General features: G+C 40.4%; 1 protein-coding gene across 3 annotated transcripts in view; it reads left to right on the forward strand.

Moving 5' to 3' along the window:
- The window catches only part of opcml (opioid binding protein/cell adhesion molecule-like), a 514,606-nt gene that overhangs the window by 422,449 nt on the left and 69,801 nt on the right, over nt 1-22,356 (forward strand). For all 3 annotated transcript variants that reach the window (XM_020613418.1, XM_020613419.1, XM_020613417.1), the window contains one exon: nt 5,403-5,638. In XM_020613418.1, the coding sequence (XP_020469074.1) occupies nt 5,403-5,638 (236 nt within the window). The remainder of the gene's footprint in view (nt 1-5,402; nt 5,639-22,356) is intronic.

The following is a 22,356-nucleotide window of genomic DNA, read 5'->3' on the forward strand; positions in this document are numbered from 1 at the left end:
ATAGAACGGGGAACCCTTTGCGTGGCCCCAGCCAAAATCACTGCTGTCACTGATTGGCCTGCCCCCACCTGTCAAAAGGGCCTGCAACGCTTCCTGGGCTTTGCAAACTTCTACCTCCGTTTCATCAAAAACTACAGCACTATTGCAGCCCCTCTCAGCTCACTTCGACCAAGGTGAAGTTTGCATGGTCCAGGACAGCGGAGCAGGCCTTCCAGGAACTTAAACACTGCTTCACTACAGCCCCCGTACTCCTCCAACCTGACCCCTCACGTCAGTTCATGGTAGAGGTGGACACGCCTGACACTGGGGTGGGAGTGGTCCTTTCTCACCGGTCCGGGGAAGACCATGCCTTGCACCCCTGTGCCTACTTCTCCCGACGGTTGACTCCGGCCAAACGTAATTACAATGTGGGCAACAAGGAACTACTGGCTGTAAAGCTAGCCCTGGAAGAATGGCGGCACTTCCTCGAAGGTGCTGACCAACCATTTTTAGTCTGGACCGATCATAACAACTTGGCCTACCTCCAGTCAGCTAAGAGACTGAACTCCCGACAAGCGAGGTGGGCCATGTTCTTTGATTGGTTCTGGTTTACCCTCTCTTATCGGCCAGGGTCCCGTAACCAGAAACCAGATGCCCTCTCCCGACAATACAACCCCCCAGCTGCCGATGACACACCCAAAACCATTCTGCCCGCCTCCTGTGTGGTAGCCTCCATTACATGGGAGATCGAGGAGACCATACGGGAGGTGCAGCAACAGGAACCCGATCCAGGGGGTGGACCGAACTTCTGGTGGCCCACCCTAGAGAGAGATGCCAGGGCGTATGTAGCTGCCAGTGCTCCCTATGCACTAGCCAAGCCACTACATCAGTCCCCTGCAGGTCTTCTTCAGCTGCTGACCACGCCTAGTCAGCCCTGGTCTCATATCGCCCTAGATTTTGTCACTGGCCTGCCTCCCTCACAGGGCAACACTGCCATTCTCACCATCGTTGACCATTTCTCCAAAGCCGCCAATTTCTTCGCCCTTCCACAACTCTGCAATGCTCTAGACACCGCCCAGCTCCTGGTTCAGCACGTTTTTTGTATTCACGGCACCCCCATCACTATCGTTTGTGATCGCGGTCCACAATTCACCTCACATGTTTGGTCTGCCTTTTGCACTGCCCTTGGAGCACGTCCCTGTCTCTCTTCCAGCTACCACCCCCAAACCAACGGCCAAGCTGAATGACTAAAACCAGGAGCTGGAGAATGCGCTCTGTTGTGTCACCAGTTCCTCACCTGAGGACTGGAGCCAGTTGTTGCCCTGGGTGGAATATGCCCACAATACCCTTTCTAGCTCCACCACCAGTATCTCTCCCTTCCAGGCATCCCTAGGGTACCAACCTCCCCTGCTGTCCACTGCAGAAACTGACATTGCTGTCCCCTCTGTTCATGCTCACATCACCCGTTGTCAGCCCGTCTGGGCTGTCAGGTTTGCCGGGCTGCACCTGCCTCTCTCACTTCCCTCACTCTGTTTTGGCTTCTTTACCCTGATTACACTATCTGGCACACCTGCTTCACTTCCCCTGATTATCACCAGCTGCACCTGATTAGTTTTCTCCCTACTTATACCCTGCTCATCGTTCACTCCCTTGCCAGTTCTTTCTCGACTCTCAGGCCCCCTTTGCTCGTTATTTTTTTTCTACCAGTTGTATTATCCTACTCCTTATGTTTTTCCCTTGTTCCTGCCAGCCCTGTTTTCTCTTCGCTTCCATAGCCTCTTGCTTTCGTCCCTGCTACACTTTCCTCCTCCACGGGCCTCTCCTCCGGACCCTGGAACTACTCAACTCTGTCAGTCTCCACCATACAGGTCAATGCACAGTCGTCATTAACTGTCTGTACATACTTCTGTCTTCTCAGCCAGCACCGCTTCAACCACGACCAGTTCAGGAGTGACCCCCAGTGTCCACAGCCCGGTCTACCATCATTCATCGCACAACTGACTGTTTTCCTCTGCTGCTGCTTGACGCCTAGTTACACTCCATCTCCCTTCACCTGTCTATTTACCTGTCTGTGATTGTCACTGTAAATAAATTTAGCACTACTTGCACCGAAGTCAGCTACCTGGGTCCCTCTATTCTTCCTCGCTCACCTCCGTGTCCGAGCGATCATAACAGTAACAGTGATGGTCGCGCACAGTGTGGTCAGACTGACTCTACCTGCTGCATAACAGGATTAATGGAAACGTCTGCACGCCGTTTGTTGCTTATCATGTTTTCACATGTTATTTTGTGTGCCTATGGAGTCAGCTCTGCAATTCTCAAACACCGACTGCTGATCAGTTCTGGCTGTGTGCTGTAAGGACAGATGGTGTGTCCTTACATACACCAGGACTGTTTGACCATATTATATAGCCACATACTGAAGACTAGTTTATTCAATAAGAGGTGGTCTGAGCAGGTGTTATCGCTGTCATTATTTCAGGTCAAAATGAACAACAAAATTGCACTAAGCCTCAAATACATCTCTCCCCCATTGCGTAAGCCAATGTGCAATAAATAAATAAAAATTAAATAAATAAAGAAAAAACAGACATGCCCTTGAGGAAAACTACACAACTGTGTTCAAAGCTTTGCAGGAATTGGGCTGTCAGGAACATGGAGTCCTTAGAGTAAAAGATATATGACATCTAATTGGAGTTTGTCAAACAGCATTTAAATGACACTGAGAGCAGGAGATCTGATGAAACAAAACTTGAACTCTGTGGGCAGAACTCCAAACACTACATCTGGTGAACACCAGGCATTCATCTTCACCTGAATGATGCCATTGAAGCATGGTGGTGGAAGCACTGTGCTTTTGTCAGGGGTTCTCAGCAGCAGGGACATGGAGGGTGGTCAGAACTAAAGAACGTATGAATGCAGAATGAGGAATCAGCGATGCCAAATACAGAGAGGTCCTTCATGAAGCACCCAGCTTGACACTGGGGTATGACAATGACTTGAGGCACACAGCCAAGAGTGGGCAGTCTTATTCATGTAAAACTGAATATACAGCAAAATAAACTCTGCCCAAAGTGAAAGTTTTTCATAAGCCACTGAAGGTTCCCCGGTACTGTAATACATTTAGTTACCTTACTTTAATACAGCCACAGTCTTTAGCATGCCTCTGTATTTGGATTTGTGTTGGATCCATATTCGTCTGATTCATATCATCTCCTGTTTGATTCACCTGGCCTTCTCACATCACATACAAGCTCCTTTTATCTTCTTTTACAGTCAGTCTGGTTGCTGATAGCTCTCCTTATGTTTATAATCTAAATTCTTCCATTTCCCTTCACACCTTAATTTCCCTGGACTCAGCACTAGACACAGTCGTCATACATTAGTTTTTGCCAGCGCATGTTACTCTATGAACCTGAAGCGTCTTGTTTTGCTCTATTTACTGCAAATGCTATGTGTATGACTCGGGGGTTAGCGAACACTGCTGGGTGTGTGCAACTCCCTGGTTGATGCGCTCTGTGGACTGTGTGTGATAACTTGTGTTGAAACCCGCACACTAATCAGCCAGACACTGGGTCTTTGTGCACTGAATTCATCTTCCCACATCTATAAGCTTCCTTAAACTTCAGGGTATTTTGGATTGAAAAAGACTGTTTGTGCAAACTCATTCTAAATTTATAATGTCCATTCATTTAACAACATGAATAAAAAAAAGTGGCCTACGTTTGTTTTTCTGTTCAACTGCTGTGCTAAAATCTGATTTTGTTTTTCATTAAATTGAGATTCAGTAGGTTCCCTGCAGAAAAAGACATGAATTTGAACCAGTACGTCTATTGCCAGTGCTATTGTTTTAACCTGGCTGGATAAATCAGAGCTGTAGTATTAATGTGGCAAAAGAGGTGTGCAGTAGCTCTGTGATTTCACTTGTACCAAAACAGTATGTAACAGTATATCTTATTGTGGTATACATATATTGTAATACTGCAGGGTTCAAATTACAGCATGTTTTTGTGGGTGGGGGTCTCATCTGGAAGGAGGGGAATGTTATGCCATGCTCTTAAAAGAAGATTAATACTGTGTGCGGGGCGTGAAAGGCATTAAGTAGGTGACTTACCAGATATTAATAACAGACCCCACCCCGCCCCCACCAGAGTGTTTTTACCATCTTCAGTTTGGGTGGGGGTTTTAGTATTAAGTACTTACTGTAGTATTTAGTACTTACTAAATGACCTATTAAATATATTTGTGTTATTATTTGAGCAATATCTATAAGCTTCCTTTTAAAAATATTTTTTGTCACAACAACAAAAAAGTGCTCAAAATATTCAAAATGCTCAAAGCACTCCTACATCGTTATCCACTTCTTCTTCTTCTTCATAACAAAGCTACAGTCATGTACTAACATGTAGGACTCGATAGCTCCCGGGTTCCGTTCTGATCCTGCTTCCCGGTTGGAAGAGCATTTTAGATTTGATGCTAACACATCTACCTCCGTACAATGTGGAAAACATTTAGTCATTCAGGCTTCTTAGGTCAGCACTGAAAGTGAAGCTGGTTAAAGTGGCCATCACCAGCTGCAGACTTTAAAAATAAATTCCGTAATGGCTGCATTCAGCCAAAGACCATGTGAGAAGAAACCGCCACTCTGTAATGTGACAGCATTGTATTTTTTACATAATATGATGAACAAATGGGACTGTGGATGAGGACGTATAACCCAGGCAGTAATTATATTGCCACCATGTACTGTAATTAGAAAACCATTTAAGTAATACTGCATATGAACATAACTTCTAGGAGACAGAGTTTTAATTTCAGTTAACTTCAAACTGGAGTAACGCTAAGTGGTCTATTAATATTTTTACAGTGTAACAACTTTGAATTTTAACTTCTGTTTATTTACCCTAGTTAAACTGTTAAAACATGCTAAGACATGTATTACAAGACATAACAAATTACTACATAATTCTCATATTAAGTTACTTACAAGCCTGAAATCATGAGACTCAAGCAATAAATAGACTAAGTTGACCTAAGTTATCTAATTAGACTAATTTAATGAAATTTTACAGAATATAGAGTTGTCTGTATGATATCCAAGCACTGAACAGTGAAGAGTGCTTTTCCTAAGTTCTTCAAGTATAAAAACAAGTAAACAGAACTTTCTTACTTTGACATGAACCACAGCTGTGGACCTCATCATAACAGTTTCTAATTCTTAATTATGATAAAGAATATAATTTGGCACTGACTTAAAGTGCTTTCTCATCAAAATCCCACCATCACAATCAAAATTGTGCCTTCCAGAGCACACCTTACCTGTCACAGCACCTCATCTGACACAGCTGGATGCCAAAATGCCTCAGTTTCTGAATATATTTTAACTGGTGTTTTTGTTGTGTGCTTTTCTTTCCTTCTGCCAGATGCAACGTGGACAGCAAAGTATCACGAGTGGCTTGGCTGAATCGCACCACCATTTTATTTGCAGGAAATGAGAAGTGGTCTCTGGATCCTCGCGTCATCCTGATGGAAAACACGGCAGCCACAGAGTACAGCATCAAGATCCAGAATGTCGATGTCCATGATGAGGGGCCCTATGTCTGCTCCATCCTCACAAACAAGAAACCAAAATCTACAAAAGTGCATCTCATTGTTCAAGGTAAGACCCTGACCCTCTCAGCCCGATCAGCGATTGCATTCAGGGTATAAATCAAACAGATCAGTACACACTGTGTGTTGTCTTCTTTGCAATTTGGATGTTCATTTTTCCAAATGAAGAATTGGAAAGTCAAGCTGCTCTTGTATGGATCTCACCAGTATGACTCTTCAGCCAAATCAAATAAGAAATCTTCCCTCTTCTGTTTTAGCGTGATGGGACTAGATGGAATTCAGAGAGCTCTACACCTGGTGATGAAACCAATTCTGATTTAATTTCACATTGCTGATAGATATTGATTTAGGCCACAGCATGCTGAAAAATGTCCTGGCTCAGTTTCATTGCAAAGTTCTACTACATTAATGGTCATCACTGAGACTTTTGTTGTCTTTTATGATGAGATGTGTTTCAGGATGATTTTCCAGAAACAATTAATACCACTGCCACATTGGAGGTTGAGATCATGTGGCTGCACTAAATTGAAATAGAATTAAAATTTTGATGTAGTAGTTCTGTCTGAAACCCCATGCAGAATCACAAAGCTAACGCGCCACATCAACAAAAGGCTGCAGGCGTTCCCTGAGTGGACTGAACCGTCTGAAACTGTAACATCAGTAGAACAAATGAATTTTTGAATTTTCTTGAGAACAAATTCAATTTTTTTCCATTTCCTTTCAAAACTACTGCATCTAGTACATCTAAAAAATAACTGACATGAACCTCACAAACATGGTTCAACTTCATGAGATTCCCTTTCATAAAATCATAATTAGTACTGAGTCTTTTTATGCTGGGTAATTCATGATGATACCTCATTAACTTTCAACTGATAGTGAGACACACCAGATCATAGTCTTAGTCAAACAATAGACAGCCATATTCTCATACAGACAAGGAAGCACGTCTCCAATTATACTTTCCCATGGATTATACTGTATCTGTCCTTTTTTCTGACCTTGAATAAGCCAGCCATCTGTAAGCCTCAAGCCTCTCACTTGAACCTAAAAGCAGCCAAGAGATCTGCAGAATAGGCAAAGCTGGCCTTTGATACAGCAGCACAACGCTGGTTCTGCTCTGTCTTGTTCACACTAAAGGAACAACGCTCCTGTTCCTACAATCAGCGTGCATGTGAGAACATTTGTGTCTGTCAGTGCTACAAGGGTTGCAAACCACAAGCCAACTCCTTGCCATGTCAATTAGCAATGAATGTTTCAGGATGTTTATTAGAGATGATAACAATCAATAGTTGGTTAATTATTTAAAAAACACAATCGACTGGTTTTATTTAAGATAATGAGAATATATTTGCTAACTGCTGCATTGATCTCAGCGGGCTGACATGCAGCTCCCTGGCACAGCCAGCTCAGTCAGACAGACATCAGCTTGGTGGGTTTTCACAGTAGCAGTGAATCCTGCAGTATAAAGGAAAAGGCTATTTAATTCGAATTAGCTACTGTAGCTATCAGTACCACAAAGGTGGACACAGTGATGTTCCATTTTCTATGGAGGGCATTTTGTGAGGGACACTGATTTGTCTCATGGATGCAGCCATGATTGTTTATACTGCATGTTCCTTCATGTTAATTTGGTGTCTATATAGCAGAGATTGTGTTTTTACTATTTCCAGGGTGCTACCCATAAACAGTTCCAGGTGGATACAATTAGTTATGTTTCTGCCCTGATGAAGACCTGGTTAGGTCGGAACCACTTTGTGTTTTATGACATTTCTTGCTCCACCTAAGAAGGCCTGAAGAGTTTTCTTTTTTCTGCTTCTACATTGCCTGTTCATAGGTTTGATTGGAAAAGTTAACAGCATTTTCCTGACAACTGATTAATCACTTACAATCCCTATATACTGTACAGCACATGTTTTACAGTAGTAGTCAGTATTTATCCTTTGTTGAAGCATAACATATCAAAATAAATAACATTTACATTGAATGCATGTTTGGGAATATATTTTAGTTGTTAATGATATAAATGGGAAAGGCAGCAGTAAAATCTATATCTCAGCTCTCTCATGTTTTCGATTAAAATCTGAGCTTGAGTGTCCCCGGGCAGGAAAAACATCGATGCTCTCATTTGATGAGATATAGCAGTGACTTTTCTACAGCACAAGTGAAGACTTTGTCTCTGAAGTCTACATGAATTCTTGTTACTAACTTGTTTTTCTGACACTGCACAGTGGAGAGGGGAGGACAGGTGAAGGGAGAGAGGTCTAGTATAATAATTCTTTCATAGTCTTCTGTGCTGTATTTCTGTATGGCTTCTGTATATGAGTGTGATGCATAATGATAGTTGCCATGGCAGCAGTGAAGCAGACTTAATGATATTTATGTAGGCAGCCCTGCTGTTTAACTGGGTAGAGGAGCAGACATGCGGTGAAATAAACTGGCATGCTGGGGCTAGTTTAGGTCCAAAAGTGTTGTAATACTGGGTTGAACCAGTACACAGATGATGAATTCAGTATTAACATACAACATAATATTGTTGCCACTTGTTAAACTTTATGAAAGCTTGTGTTGTGGGATCAGATTTATGTCACACCCTGAAGTTCCAAATAAACAAATCCAACACATACTGTCACCTTTATGGCAAAGACACATCAGGAAGTCTATGGGGAATGTTAGTGGTTCCTTTTGTCCCCACAGGCGCTCTCCTCTCTAGCACCTCAGAAATGGACATTGGTGTTGAACCTGTACCCAGAGGACTCTGGAGGCTAGCATCAATCAGCTCAGTGACCTTGTCAGATGATCCCCTCAGGAATATAGAGCATCTACTTCCATGGCCACTGTGCACAGGGAGTGGACTGACTTCATTTAGGCCACACTACAAAAAAGAATAATATCTTGGACTGCTTTGTAATGCATAGTGTATGAATTCCAAGGACCAGAGGTGACAGAGAAGGACTCTGAATCAGCATCATGTGGTAGTTATAATGGAGTTCATGAGCAAAGAGCTCTGCTGTTTTACTCTTATTGACTATCACCGAAACACCAGAGCAACAGCAGAGACTTGAAGTGTAACTGCAAGTGTTTGTGTTGAGACAAGGGGTCATTCTGCTTGTGTATCACACAGAGATAAACCTTCCTTATGTTGCTGCCATTGCTAGGATTAACATCAGACCCATCTTTAGCCAGCACACAAACTATATTTTGGTTGTCATTATATTTTTGCCCCTTGCTTGCTGTCTCATGTGGTTTAACTAGAGTTGTCCTCCCTCTTTTCACTGCACAGCAAGCATGCATGGTGTTTACCCCTGCAGTCTGCTCCCATTTTCTATCTCATTCATCGGTCTGTAATGCTTGTCATGATGAGAAACAGAGCAGGCCACTAGAGAAGGACCCACTACTTTGCCTTGGGTGGTAATTTAGATTTATCCCAGCTTTGTTTGCCTGCATGAAAGCAGTTGATTCAATTTAAGACAGCCTTTTGTCAACCACTTCTGTGATGTTTGGTCAACTTCCATCACTTTGTAGCGATGCTAGTTGCTGTGCCTTTTGACTGCATGCTGGGATACACTCCAGCTCACGGTGACCCTATATACTAGTAAAGAAAATGACAAAAAAATTATTGACAGATTTATTTTTGTTCTATTATCCAGTGTATTGTGCATTCTAGGACATCTGTCTTTCAAAACAGTTTCAGGCTATGCCAGAGATGGCTGGGCCTCTTGTGACTTCTCCTCCAGGCATGCATGCTTCAAAATGTTACAGTTCCAGCGTAGTCTATCCTAAGGCTATGGAAGTACCTTGCCCACAGCATGGCCCAACATTATTTGTTTCACAAGGCGCTCCTCCTGGGTTATTTGTCTAAACCCAGACAAATGACTAAATATCCAGTGTGTAAACTCTTTGACATAAACTCAGTGCCCATAACATACTAATTACAAATGGATACAAGGAAACTTTGTAGGTTGAGTACAGTCTGAACCAAACTACCAAACCAAATGGACACATATTAAAGCAGTTATTGTGCCGCTCCAAGTGGCGGAACAACATAGCCCTAGGCCTGGGTGCAGACAATACCAACCAGTTGCTTGGGCAAACAATAGACTACCAACTATTTTCCTACATATAGCCTCACTATGATCAGTTAGAAAATAGCACGTATTCACACCAGTAAAAATGAAAATCAATCAACGAAAAGGCTATGGACACTGTGGCAGATGCAACATGGACATAAATCAATAATTAAACAGTCAACAACAAAAAGTAACATAGCAGTGGTATATTACACATGTATATGTATAAGCAATATAATGAACACCAAAACAAGTGCAGTCCAGCAGCTATTATTAGCTGATTCAAAACAAAGAATATGTGTATTTTGACCACTGGCCAATGTAACCACACAAAGCTGTGCTGCTACACTGTAACTTGCAGTCAATTACGTTTTTTGGTATAGCCTTCATCTCAGAAAATAGCAGACACACACACACAAAAGTAACCAACAATAAAGAGACACTGCCATGGACATGAAGAGACATAAACCAGCTTTTACAATTCAGAATTCAACAGCATATGAAGCACCGTCCTGTTCCATTACGCATACACGTAGCTGTATAAGTAAAACAAATATCATCACAAGTGCATCAACAATTACATTTCACCTCAGCGAGTCTGTACATTTGTGAACACCACCAAATGTAAGCACACACTGCTGGTACATCACTTGAACCTGCAACTCACCTATTTAGATGACATTCTGCTTCCCCTGCTCTATGCAAAGTTCTCCATGATATGTGGAAAAGTCCAGGCTACAGTTCCATGGTAATTAAGGAGGGACCACTGTGCCGCTAGCCAGGGCATCTTCTTTTGTTTTTAGCTAATGTTAGCTCATTTTTGCTTGCATTTGCTGACAACATTGCAGAGCAAACCGAAAAACAATCCAGTTTCTTCAGATTTGAAACTTTATATTCCAAATTTCCCTTCTCCTTTCTCGTTGCATGCCACTCTTGCCTTTGTGTATATGTGACATTTTGAATGAAGACAATAAGTGTTTTCCCCAAAGCTAAAGTTCTACAGTAGTGAATGCTGGGATTAAGGTAACTTGGCATGCTCCATGGGTGGTGCAGTTATAACCTATGAGGAGGTAAAACTACAATAACCTTAATGGTAGCACATAATCAGTCCCTCAACTGACTTAGCATTGCTGTATGTAATTAATTTACATTATTCTAACATTCCCATTGTCCTGAGGGCCCACTTGAACCCCCAGATGGTGCAGGCCTGGGTGCCGCCACACTGCTTGTACCCCCTGACGCTCCGCCAGTGCCCCTTCCTGTTTACTCTGATACCCGGGGCTCTTGGATATGACAAGTGCAAACAGTATCTGTAATTATTTGACTCCGCATTGCCGTTTTTTTTTTGCAGAAAATGCATCATTGCTGTGTGGAAACAGTCAAATCCAAGAAATTAAAGGCCTGTTTTATGTTATATGTTACGTATATGTTATTTTTGAAGCCTATAAATGTATCGTTCAATAACATGACTCAGTTCTGTGGAGATACTGTATGTCTAGCTGTGGATTTGTTGTGTGGAATTATTGTGCACTGCCCCTGAACCTTCCAGAAAACAATATTATTTTTTTGCTTAGATATATTGGTCTGGTTTCTGCTGTCCACATGATGAGCCATTTTCATCATGCACACTGCTGGCACATATTTTTTTAAGACATACAGATAGATCCAATATTGTGTGCTGCTGAGAGGAAGACAGTGAATGGCCTCGCTCCTCAGATCAGTATGCCACTTTATCTAACCTTTATACACATAGTGCAATGTGCCTAAAGAAGTGGAAACAGCTGGTGCACTTGGATATGGGTTGACCTTCTGGACACTAAGAAAACATATTTTATGCTTCTGTAGGAATTCATGCCCAAGAACAGTAATAAATGCATGAATTGGGCAGTCAGCACTGAATAGTTACTGAGCTCCGTGCAATATAATTGTTGCATTTAATGTGATGCCTTTTTAGCACACAAGGAAAGTCATTATCTTCTGTAACTACTGTTGTAAGGTAATTTGGCCTAAGCAAATCAGATTTTAACACTACGTTGCTGGTAGAAGCTGGATCATTAACTCAGTAGACACAAATGTGATTTGTTAGGCAAAGTTATCAATATGGCTAATTTAGTCCCTCAGTCGGTATACATCAGAACATCAGTTAACGTTTTTGGTCTTTGCTCATTCAGCAGAACTGCTAGTGGTGCTTGGAAAATGAATCCTGCTTTTTTAGTGTGACTTGAAGGTTTTGATGGGATTTATATGACTGACAAAGAAACAGATGTAATTAATCAGAGTTACAAACTGGCAATTACACAACTGATAGAATGACAAAGTTGTGGACATTTTAAATAATAATATTAAATATATCCCATATGCTATATTCTTCAGGACCATCAGCTTTATTTTTAGCACCATGGTTAGTTACACTGTACATACTGTAAAAATAAACCTTCCCCTTCAACATTAGCTGCTCCTGGTGCAAATCTTGATCTTGATCTCACAGTCAATCTCAATCAGTGGAGACAAATATAATTAGTTCTTAAGCAATTTGGCCCTGGGCACAGACTGTAATATTACCTAGAAGCTGTTAGCAGCATTTGTGTATCTTCAGCAGTTATTTCTTTAAAACAGAAGCTTGTCGGTGTTTACATCAACTGGTCCTGAGATTCTGTTTCATCCCAAGGGGGTGTGTAGCACCAGAAATTGAATAAATGCTCATGAATTAAATTTATTTCACTCTTTATTGCATTTATAGTTGTTATTCTGCATCACAACACTAAACAATCGTGATCAGCATTGAAGAGGGCATGATAAAAATATGCAAACATTTTCCACTTAACTGCATGTACAAAGTGTATGAAAACAAATCCAAACTGGACGGCCACAGTTTCTGTTTCTGCATACCCACAACAATATGCATGCATGTCCCTATCTCCTGTTTTTCTGTGCCATTGATTGAGTGGTTTCTACATTTAACAGTCTATTTGTTTTTATTTTCATTTTATGTATTTATCTCATTTTAACAATGTTGTGTCATGCCTGATTTTATTCTGGTTTTAATGCTGTTGTTAATGCTGTTACTGTTTTTCTTTGCCTCTGTAAAGCACTTTAATTTCCTCTGTGTATGACGTGCTATATAAATAAAGTTGCCTTGGCCATTTACACTTCATGTAGAGTGCTAGGTCAACATTTATTAAACATTTAAACTCACTATAATTGTGAGCACAATACAGACATTTCCTTCATATACAGTTATAGCCTCTCCAATGAACACATAATATAAATGATGTCTTATATTATGACAGTGTTCTTTACTGTATTTTAGCATGAACAGCAGCAGAATGGGAAATTAATTGGATGAGACAGGAAACTTAGTTTGATTTAAATTTGGATTGTATGATAGAAACTTGAGATTCCAGAAATATTAATCACTGAGGGATACAGTGATTGGCCGCGCTGTTAATGGAGCATGTCAGTGATACACATCCATCCATATACAGTAAGCCTCACTCAGCCATCTAATAGTTGTCGTCACAGATAACAGCAACACCTGCAGCGGCTCCCTTTGCCGTGAGCTGTATTCAATGCAACAACATGACTGTAGGTTTTCATTTTCAAGTTTTAATTAGTCAGGGCCCTCATAAATCAGGAAACTAAGTTCCTACCATGATAAAGATGTTTTATGTTTTGACTGTTAGACACAGAGCTTACACAACAGCAGTCTTACAAAGTGGAAAAGGAAAATGCTCACAGAAGATGTAACCTCCCCCCCAAAACACAGCTGTGCACAGGGACAAGCGCACTGAATACAATGGTTCTCGGTGGCTCTGCAGGCGCACGTCCGAGTATAGGGTCAGTAATGTGTCTGGTCTGTGCACACATTCTCTGTGTGTCATGTCTGCATCACACCAGCTCAACAACAAGTCTGCCCTTCACCAGTTCCCATTTTTAAGCACTTAGTCGGAGCTGCATACAGAAGCATGGATCATGTCTGTACAAATAACTAAACTCAACACTCTGAAAACATGCATTTGGAGTGATTATTAGGGTTATCCCTTAAGTTTTAAATGCATTTAACGACCAGCGCTGGCAGTGCTCCAGCAGTTTCATATTTTTCTGACCCTGACATTTGCTTTGACCGGCTGTGTGGTATTTTAGTTCCTAGCATAAAGCGCACTGTGCTATCCAGTGGGGGCAGAGGAACAAACAGATGGGAAGCTCATCCAGATAAAGCAGCGCAAAGCAAGTTGTTGGTATTTTTGTGAAAAATGGGTCACAGACTTTGTGTTGAGAATCGACATTTTAGGACAACCCAGTTTCCTGGAATTCATGTTCAAATATTAAACTGCTTTCACCATTATTTTGAGGTAATGATCGTTGACTCTATTCCATTCAGACATAAGCTTTTTACAAATATCTGATACATAAAATATAAAGTCAAAATAGCATAAGCCAGTCATTCTCTATTTACCACAGGAGAAGAACTGAAATACTTTATTTGGCAGTATAATTTTAAAACACCTGTTCTGGCATTAAATTACATCACACAAGATAAAAATGAATATTTGCATCAAATGATTAGATCAACAGTCAGAGAGCCCTATGTTTTACTTAGAAGAAGAGGACGTACTTGGAAAACCCTGTCCTTCTCTGGGCCGTTTCTACGGAAGAGGACTGGGGCCGCTATAAAAACATATATTTGAGTTCTGAATGTTTTTCTGACTTTTACACTTTGAATTCGTTTGTGAAAGCTGACTTTTAAAAGAGTCAGAATTCTGAGGAAAAAGCCAGAACTCAAATATATTTTTTTACAATGGCCCTAATCCTCTTCCGTACATTTCAGTGAGGTTTTGAAGTAAAGGTCGTCATGATGACACGTCAGTATTAATTTACAAAAACATACGACTCCTGACAGAAACAAACTCATTTCACTTACATGATCTCTGCAGAGAGACCAGTTTGTGAAGTTTGCATCATCACCAGGAATGTCATTCGGTTGAAGCAAACCAGCAGACATATTTACTATTGAAACTAAAGGAAATTAAGAATGAGAGTGGATACTTTTCATAAACTGTAATGAAACACTTTATCACCTCAGCAAAGTAGTGTATATCTACACTTATCTGATGTACAAAAAGATAAAGATAGCGACATATCACTGTCTGCATATTTATTTCTAAAATGCAGCCATACAATGTGAGATATACAGCAACATCACCAGAAGCCCTTCAGTACTTAAATGCTGATGAAGTAAAGATACAGATTTTTTCAAGCATCATTTCAGTCTTTGGAATTTATGGAATGGGTATTTTTGCACACACTTATCCCACACTTCATCTTCTTCATAGCCACACTATCTAATGACACATAGTAATAGGAAATATACCAGCCTGGCAATTTACTTGATTTATGTGCTGTATGTGTACATACATAATGTGCTCATTAATTCTTCTTGGTATGTGATTTGTCTACTGTCTCTTCTCCTCTCATCTTTTGACACTCAGCCAGGATTTCTCTGAAGTGGGTCCTCTGCTTAAATTTGTTAAGAGAAGAAGAAGAAAAAAACTCTTCAAATGTTTCTGACCACATTTACAGTATATTCTCCGGTATGTGAAGTACAGTACTTATGAAGTTGGCTTCCATGGTGTTTTGTTGGCATTTGTTTACTCAGTAAGGTACAAGGTACAGAAAGAAAAGAAAGCCAGTAGTTCTATGAAATTCCACAACAAGAAGAGAAGCATGGTGCGCACAGCCCCTGCAGTAGCAGCGACAGGGGTGTGTGAGGCAGCTTATAGGGACGAATCACTTTGGTGAAAGGTAAACTCAGATACTTTGTTGGGCTCAAAACCATTTGATGCTTTAGGTTATAGGGGAAAGTGTGTCATCGGGCTTAGCAGAGTCAACCACTACCTTCATGAAACATGCCATTAAGAAGCTGCGACAGTGCACAAGTCTGAGGCCCTTAGTGAAGGCAGCTTTGCATGTACTGTTGCAGACTGAGATGCACTGGGGAGGCATCCTTTGTGTCCAAAAGAGCTCCACTAAGTTTCCCCTGGGGAATTTGAAGCAGATTTCTAAAAAATGCTGTGAGTAAATCCTTCTATTTAAATATTTTAGTAGTAGTTTCAGCATGTTAATAACCCAAATAGTAAACTGTTTGGGATATGCATTACAGATCTCAGTGGAAGGCACCACCAGGACAAACCTCATCATCAGCTATTAGTTGTGAGACATTCAAAAAGGGAACAGGTGGCACTTATATTGATCATTAACTGATTTTACATGTAGATGTCAGTATCATTTCATTTACAAGAAGTGCCCCACCCACCGTGGGAGGTTGGAAAAATGAGACATGAGACCATCAACCTGCGAAATGAGTCCATGTGTCGTCTGTGCCCACAGCTCATTACAACCAACAGTACCATGCTATAGTTTAGAGGATGGTTCCACAAATGTAAATGTGTGTTTCTGAATATCTGGATCTTGAATTTCAACAAGCTGAACAATATGGTTGAACAGTATGGTTCTGCTTATTCGTCTATTAATAATAGAATAGCTCCGACAACAGCATGACAACACCCACAGTATAGAGGCATTTTCTGATTCACAGTTGGAAAGGTCTACATTCAAATCAAATTAGTCTAAATGGATATCTCAGGTAAAAGCAATTTAAACCCACATAGTCACAAGCTGATTGTCAGTGGACCAACACCAGGAAGTGTTACCTGTGTTTTTCAGTGTAACAGAGGGAAAACCGTTTGCTGTCAACGCGTAGATGTAAATATAATATGGCAAAGCTTAATCATAATCTTTTTAAGCTATGTATGCTGAATCCAATACAAACCATAAGTAACTTTAGGATTTAGTATTATCCCACAATGACCGCTCAAGGAGGTGCAGTGATGTAGAAAGGAAACTTGAGTAAACACAAAATACAGGTTTTTTAACTGATACGTTTATTTGTTGAAGCAGATAATTTGTTCAACATGCATATCGCATGAGTAAAAAAAGTACCCAACCCCTACACACACACACACACCAAACAATCCTATAGCTGCAGATCAATCTTTCACATTGCTGTGGTACAATTTTGGCCCACTCCTCTTTACTGATGTGCTTTAATTCAGTCACACTGGAGGGTTTTCAACCATGAATAGCCATTTTAAGGTCCTGCCATAGCATCTCAGAAGGGATTAAGTCAGAACTTTGGGCCAGTCCAGATCCTTCATTTGGTTTCTTTTGAGCCAGAGGTGGACTTGCTTTTGCTTTGGATCATTGTCTTGCTGCACATCCCAGACTGATGGTCAGACATTCTCTCTCAGAATTTCCTGGTATAGAGCAGAATTCATGTTTCCCTTGATTATGGCCCAGGCCCTGCAGCAGCAAAACATCCCCACACATACAGTATATGTATCTATGACTCATCTATCCATGCAAGATTTAAAAACTATATTTTGAATTTACTCATGTGGCCTTTGTTTGACAATCTGCAAAAATTAGGTCCAGGGGTGTTTTTAGCAGTTGATAAGTTCAGGGTCTAAATGAATATTACCCAGGACTTGTCATGGTTTTTGGAGTGAGGTGGGTGTGGATTGTTTGGGACAGGCATAGCAACATGTATATTAAATAAAAACATATGTCACACACACACACACAGGTTGTTATGCTATGTAAAGCATACTGGTTTGTGCACAGCCCACAATTTGTCTAATATTTCTTTCAGTTCTTTCAGTCTTGGCCCTAGTTGTAAAAAACTGCTTATGTACAGTTATTCCATTATCATGCGTACACCATGAAGCACAGCTGATCCACTGCTGTATGAGCATGGCTCACCTCTGGGTTTGTCCATCATCATTTCTGTCCCTACAGGTTCCCTGACTATATTATTACTTTTGTCTTTCTGTTCACACTGCTCTCTCTCTCTGCTTCTTCTCTTTGTCGTCTGCACTCTCCCCAATCTGTATTCTTTGTTGCAAGTCTTTTTCCTGTGTCCAGTCAGCTTCTATTTTCTTAAAGCTCCTGCCATTTTCTGTATTCCATGTTTTTTCTGTTCTATTTCTTATCACCTGCTGTTGATGGTAACTCTCTCTTCTCTGTCGTGCTTAATATGCTGCTGGAAATATTCACCTGAAGTATATTTTCACTTTTCCTCAAAGTGTTGTGTTTAGCTTTTTGTGACCTCTTTTATCACCAGTTACTGTATGGTTTTTGTTAGTTTCCAGTCTTCCACCCCTGTTTACTGGAGTGTTTGCCTTTTGTTCTTCTTCTTGTTTACTGTTACATGTTTCATGTTCTGGTTGCAGATGTCTCGTCTGTCCATCCTGCCGTACTGTTGTCTTTCACGTCTGAGGTTGCCTTACTCTTCCATTTTTCTGTTTTCTTGTTTTCATCTTTTTCCTCTTCCTTTCTATAAAGTAACAAATATTTTTTATTGTATTTAGTTTCAGGTTTTATGGTTTTTGTTCTTGCTATCCCCTTGTTTGTCTGCAGCTTTTTTAATAGATGTCCGTATCATTGATAAAGCTGTACATAGTATAGCAAAGTGTTTAAAGAAGTGCAGTGATGCCTTCAACTGCACAATGGCAGTGCAGCATAAAGAGGAGAAGACTGCAAATTGCTATTTTTACATGTTGGTCTTTGTATGGATTAAACAAATGAGCTAAAGCTGTTACTTGGTGAGTCCAGGTGGGTTTGTTACCTTTGGACAGAGCCAGGGTTATTCTTTCCCTTTGTTTCCACGCTCAGGCTCCAGCATCAAGGTCAGCACTCCAGCCTTGTTCATGTAAAGTTTGAATGTAAATATAAGAGGCTTTGCAATGCATTATGCACTGCTCGTTTAGTGCACTGACTGTACAGATTATTGACATTAATCCTAATTAGAATTCAGAGGGTGAATTGTTTATATAGTTTGGTAGAGTGCTCAAATAAACTTGGCTATTTGCCTTTAACTTTTCTTAAAAGAAGAGCTGTGTCCCTAATATGTACAAATCATTATGTTTTATTCTTCCAGCCATTTGGCAGGGGTTTTTTTTCTCAAAAAAAGAATGTTTGTATAAGGCTTCCACTGCAAGTTGGACTCAGTGGATGGAGACTTTGTTAATCAGTTTTGGTCTTCTCAGCTGTACTGCCAGACACTGCCGACATGGGTCTGGCCCATGGGGAGTCTCTGCATGGCTGACGCTTCACACATTTGGTCCGGTGGGAAGCTTTTTGATTCATATGCCCATTTGAAGGCATCAGCTTGACAGAAACATATGGCATCTCCTCAACAGAATGCCCGTGCACTATGATATATTAGAAAGCAATAGTAATTCCATTCAATTATGAAATACCCTGAACGGGCTACAGGATTATCCTCTTTAGTTTCATCATGTGTAATGATGTGGCTCTGTGTTTTTCTGATTAGGGCCCAAGCCTGTCTCTGTCATAAAGTGAAGAAGAAAAGAGAAGGCATTGCTCCTTTCATTTCAATGCACACTGGTCTAATAAGCTTCAGGGCTCATTATAGAATAGAGAGAGGCTTCTCGCTTTTTCATAAAATGTACATAATGAGGCATTTGAAATATTCCACAACATTAGGATAACTGAAATCGGAGAGTACGCCCTATAAGCTTTGCTTGTGTAACACATTTAAAAATGCTTGTTCTTCCTGAGGATGGTAAGCATTTCACTTTCAATTTCTCACCTACTGCGCTTGATGGCCTAGACTGTACTGTTTCCATTTTCCTGTTATGCACAGTATAATGGCCACATTCACATGATGAACATTCTGTATGTATGTATGAGATGTAAATCTGTCTTTCCTTTTGCTTTCATCTACATACATTCTTTGGTGTTTTATACTCAAAAGCATTGTGTACTATTAATTATTGCTCTGAGACATTTTTACATTCCATCCTGTAGTTTGTTCTACCCTGATGCCTAGTTTTAGGATATGTAGGAATAGTAATCTTTCCATTTGATTTTACTGAGTTGTTTTCATTCGATGAGAGTGCACTGAAACTGAACAATGATACACTCATGTGTTGGTTAGTCAGTTTAGTCTTAAAAGTAAGCCATGTTTAAGCTGACAGGGCCCATTGCTAAGGAGATTATCTCCTGTTCTTGAGATGTGAAGCAGCTTAGCCCTACATCCCTCTGGACAGGAAGCCAGGCCACTGCAGGGGCTCAACCCACATATACTGTATGTTTAAATACAAATTACCAAGCAGAGAAGTTTGGCTCCCTTTTTTTAAACTCTTGATTGGGTGTGATTACACTCAAAGAATTCCAGCATTAGGGCAGACACTGATCAGTGCTCGTGTTGATCTACCTCTAAGAAGCCAGGTGGCAGTTTTTCTGTTATTGGTCTGAAACTGGAATTTCCTTTGCATACTACATGTTTTGGGGCCTACATTTGTCTGATACTGTATTATTAAATTTAATTATAGTCAGAAATATTAGTGTTAGCAGCTCTGTTTCTTAAACATACATTTATATTTTACTCAGTAGTTTTCCCAATTGCAACTGGTGACTGGCTGAAATATGTTCAGAGGATTTTTTTTTTCTTTTTCTTTTTTGTTTGAATGAAGGAATGAATGAAACACTGCATTTATGTACTATGCTTGAGCATTTCGACGGTGGTCAAAGTAGATCTTGGGTAGGGCTGGATAAAGATATACATTTTAAGGGGAAATGACAGTGTTGCTCACCTGATGAATGCAGAAAAGTTTTTAAGTTCCCAACATTCTGTTGCATTTTATGCAGCACTGGTATTTACGATATCTGATGTAAATTAATCATCATGTATTGAATCAAAATGAATTGAATTGAGGGATCAATATCAATATCCAACCCTAATGGTGGACTGTGACACCTGAGCTTTCACATCCTGTGCCATGCAGGTGTAAGAAACAAAAGCACTTTGGTAAACATTAGAGAAAGGTTATGGTTTCAGTCAAATGTTAATACTGAGTTACAGTAACCATGTGAAGCTTCAAGGCATCGCAGACTTTTCCTGTCAAGGGTTAAATTTGACTAATCTAACTTGGGCTGCTTGACAACCAAAGTAGTCATTATTGTGAAATGCAGAAGAATGCAAAGTGTGCAATACAAGGCATCACCTTTACATCACAAAAACATATTGAGAATGTTCTTAATGTATGTTGAAATATGTATTTTCATAAAGATTAATACCTCTAGATTTCTACCTTTACCAGTAGCTGTTTCAGTAGCAGCAGTACGGCAGTGGAACAGTGGGCTAAGCAAGGGAAGGTCGCACAGCACAGTGTAGAGCACATTTCATTCATGCAGCAGATGTTCGAGAAAACCAAAATGTGTGATTTGAGTAACTGGGGGCCTGTGCTCCAGTACAGCTTTGTGTCCAGCAATTCCCATGATTTTAACACAATGTGCTTTTGTTTCAGTTTATTTGTTCTTAACTTTCTAAATGTTTTAATGGTGATTATATGATGCTGCTACCTACAGCCACCATTATTTTTTTCTGGGAAGGGGGCACCCCTTTCCTGTGCTAGTGCTCCCAGCATCCCAGCATCCATGCTTTGAAACAGAACAATGATTTGAGGCTGGCAGCCACATTTTGACGCATTACTTAATGCCCTAGCATTTGCAATTTTTTATTTTTGGCTACTTGAAATGTTGATCCATTTTAGAGATTATACTCACTGAAATATCTGTGGTTGTATTCACTGGACTGTGAGCCTGTCTTGATATTGATATTATATGATATATCCCATTCCTCTCCCATTGATTAATGCCATTTTTGGGCCCTCAGTTGTACTTCGTATGCCAAGAGTAAAGTTTCTATTACAGCCTGAAAAGTGTACAGTATATTTTTAATATTGGAGGCTTGGATTACATGGAAGCTCATGTGCATGACCTCTATGAGAGATAACAAGAGCAATGAACTCCTGAGTGAATCCAAACTCATGAGCAGATTGATTAAATGTGATACTTTGAAAACATCTCATGTTATTTAAAATTCTCATCGTGGTGTCTGAATGTAGGTTTCTGGACTTCTTCGTCTTTTACCTCTCAGTGACATCCTTCTTGTGGGAGAGTGTCTTCTGTTACTTCCGGGCTTACGCAAACAGGAAGTTAACAAATAAGACTTAGTGCATCACATAACACTGATAAAATCAAGTATCTCATAAAGGGAATTTTCATTTTTCTTTAGATTTTCATTGGTTCTCCTAGTCAAAACACAGAGAGCGAAGAGAAGTTTTTGAAAAGACTCAGAATAAGCATTAAACATCATCTTGGAAAATTAGAACATTATGAGGGAACAAGGTTTTTCATAGTGCACAGCAGAGCTGTAAAACGTTTTTATATGTATTCTCTGGCTGTTATATAGCTATGCATTGTAGCTATTGTGCGTGTTGTACTGACTTCAGTGAAGTGGGTGCCCAAGTCATTCCAGATACAGCTCTCCTGCTGGCTGCAGACAATGTGCACAGAAGGCACACAAAGCCAGATTCAGAATTCATTTTCCTAGCAAATCTGATCAACATGGTTCCCAAAAATATACCACCATCATCACACTTCACTGTTTGGCTTTAAAATAGTGTGCTAGCTCATGTGGAATTCTGCACACAGCTGTCATTCAGTCATCCACATAGTTTGTGTCAATTTAAAGGGTTAAAGTACAGGACAAAATATTGAAAAAATTGTATTATTTGTTGCCTTTTTAATTGTTGTAGCTGGGCTATGCCTC

The sequence above is a fragment of the Monopterus albus genome, unplaced genomic scaffold, assembly GCF_001952655.1.
Source record: "Monopterus albus unplaced genomic scaffold, M_albus_1.0 scaffold134.1, whole genome shotgun sequence".
NCBI lineage: Eukaryota > Metazoa > Chordata > Actinopteri > Synbranchiformes > Synbranchidae > Monopterus > Monopterus albus.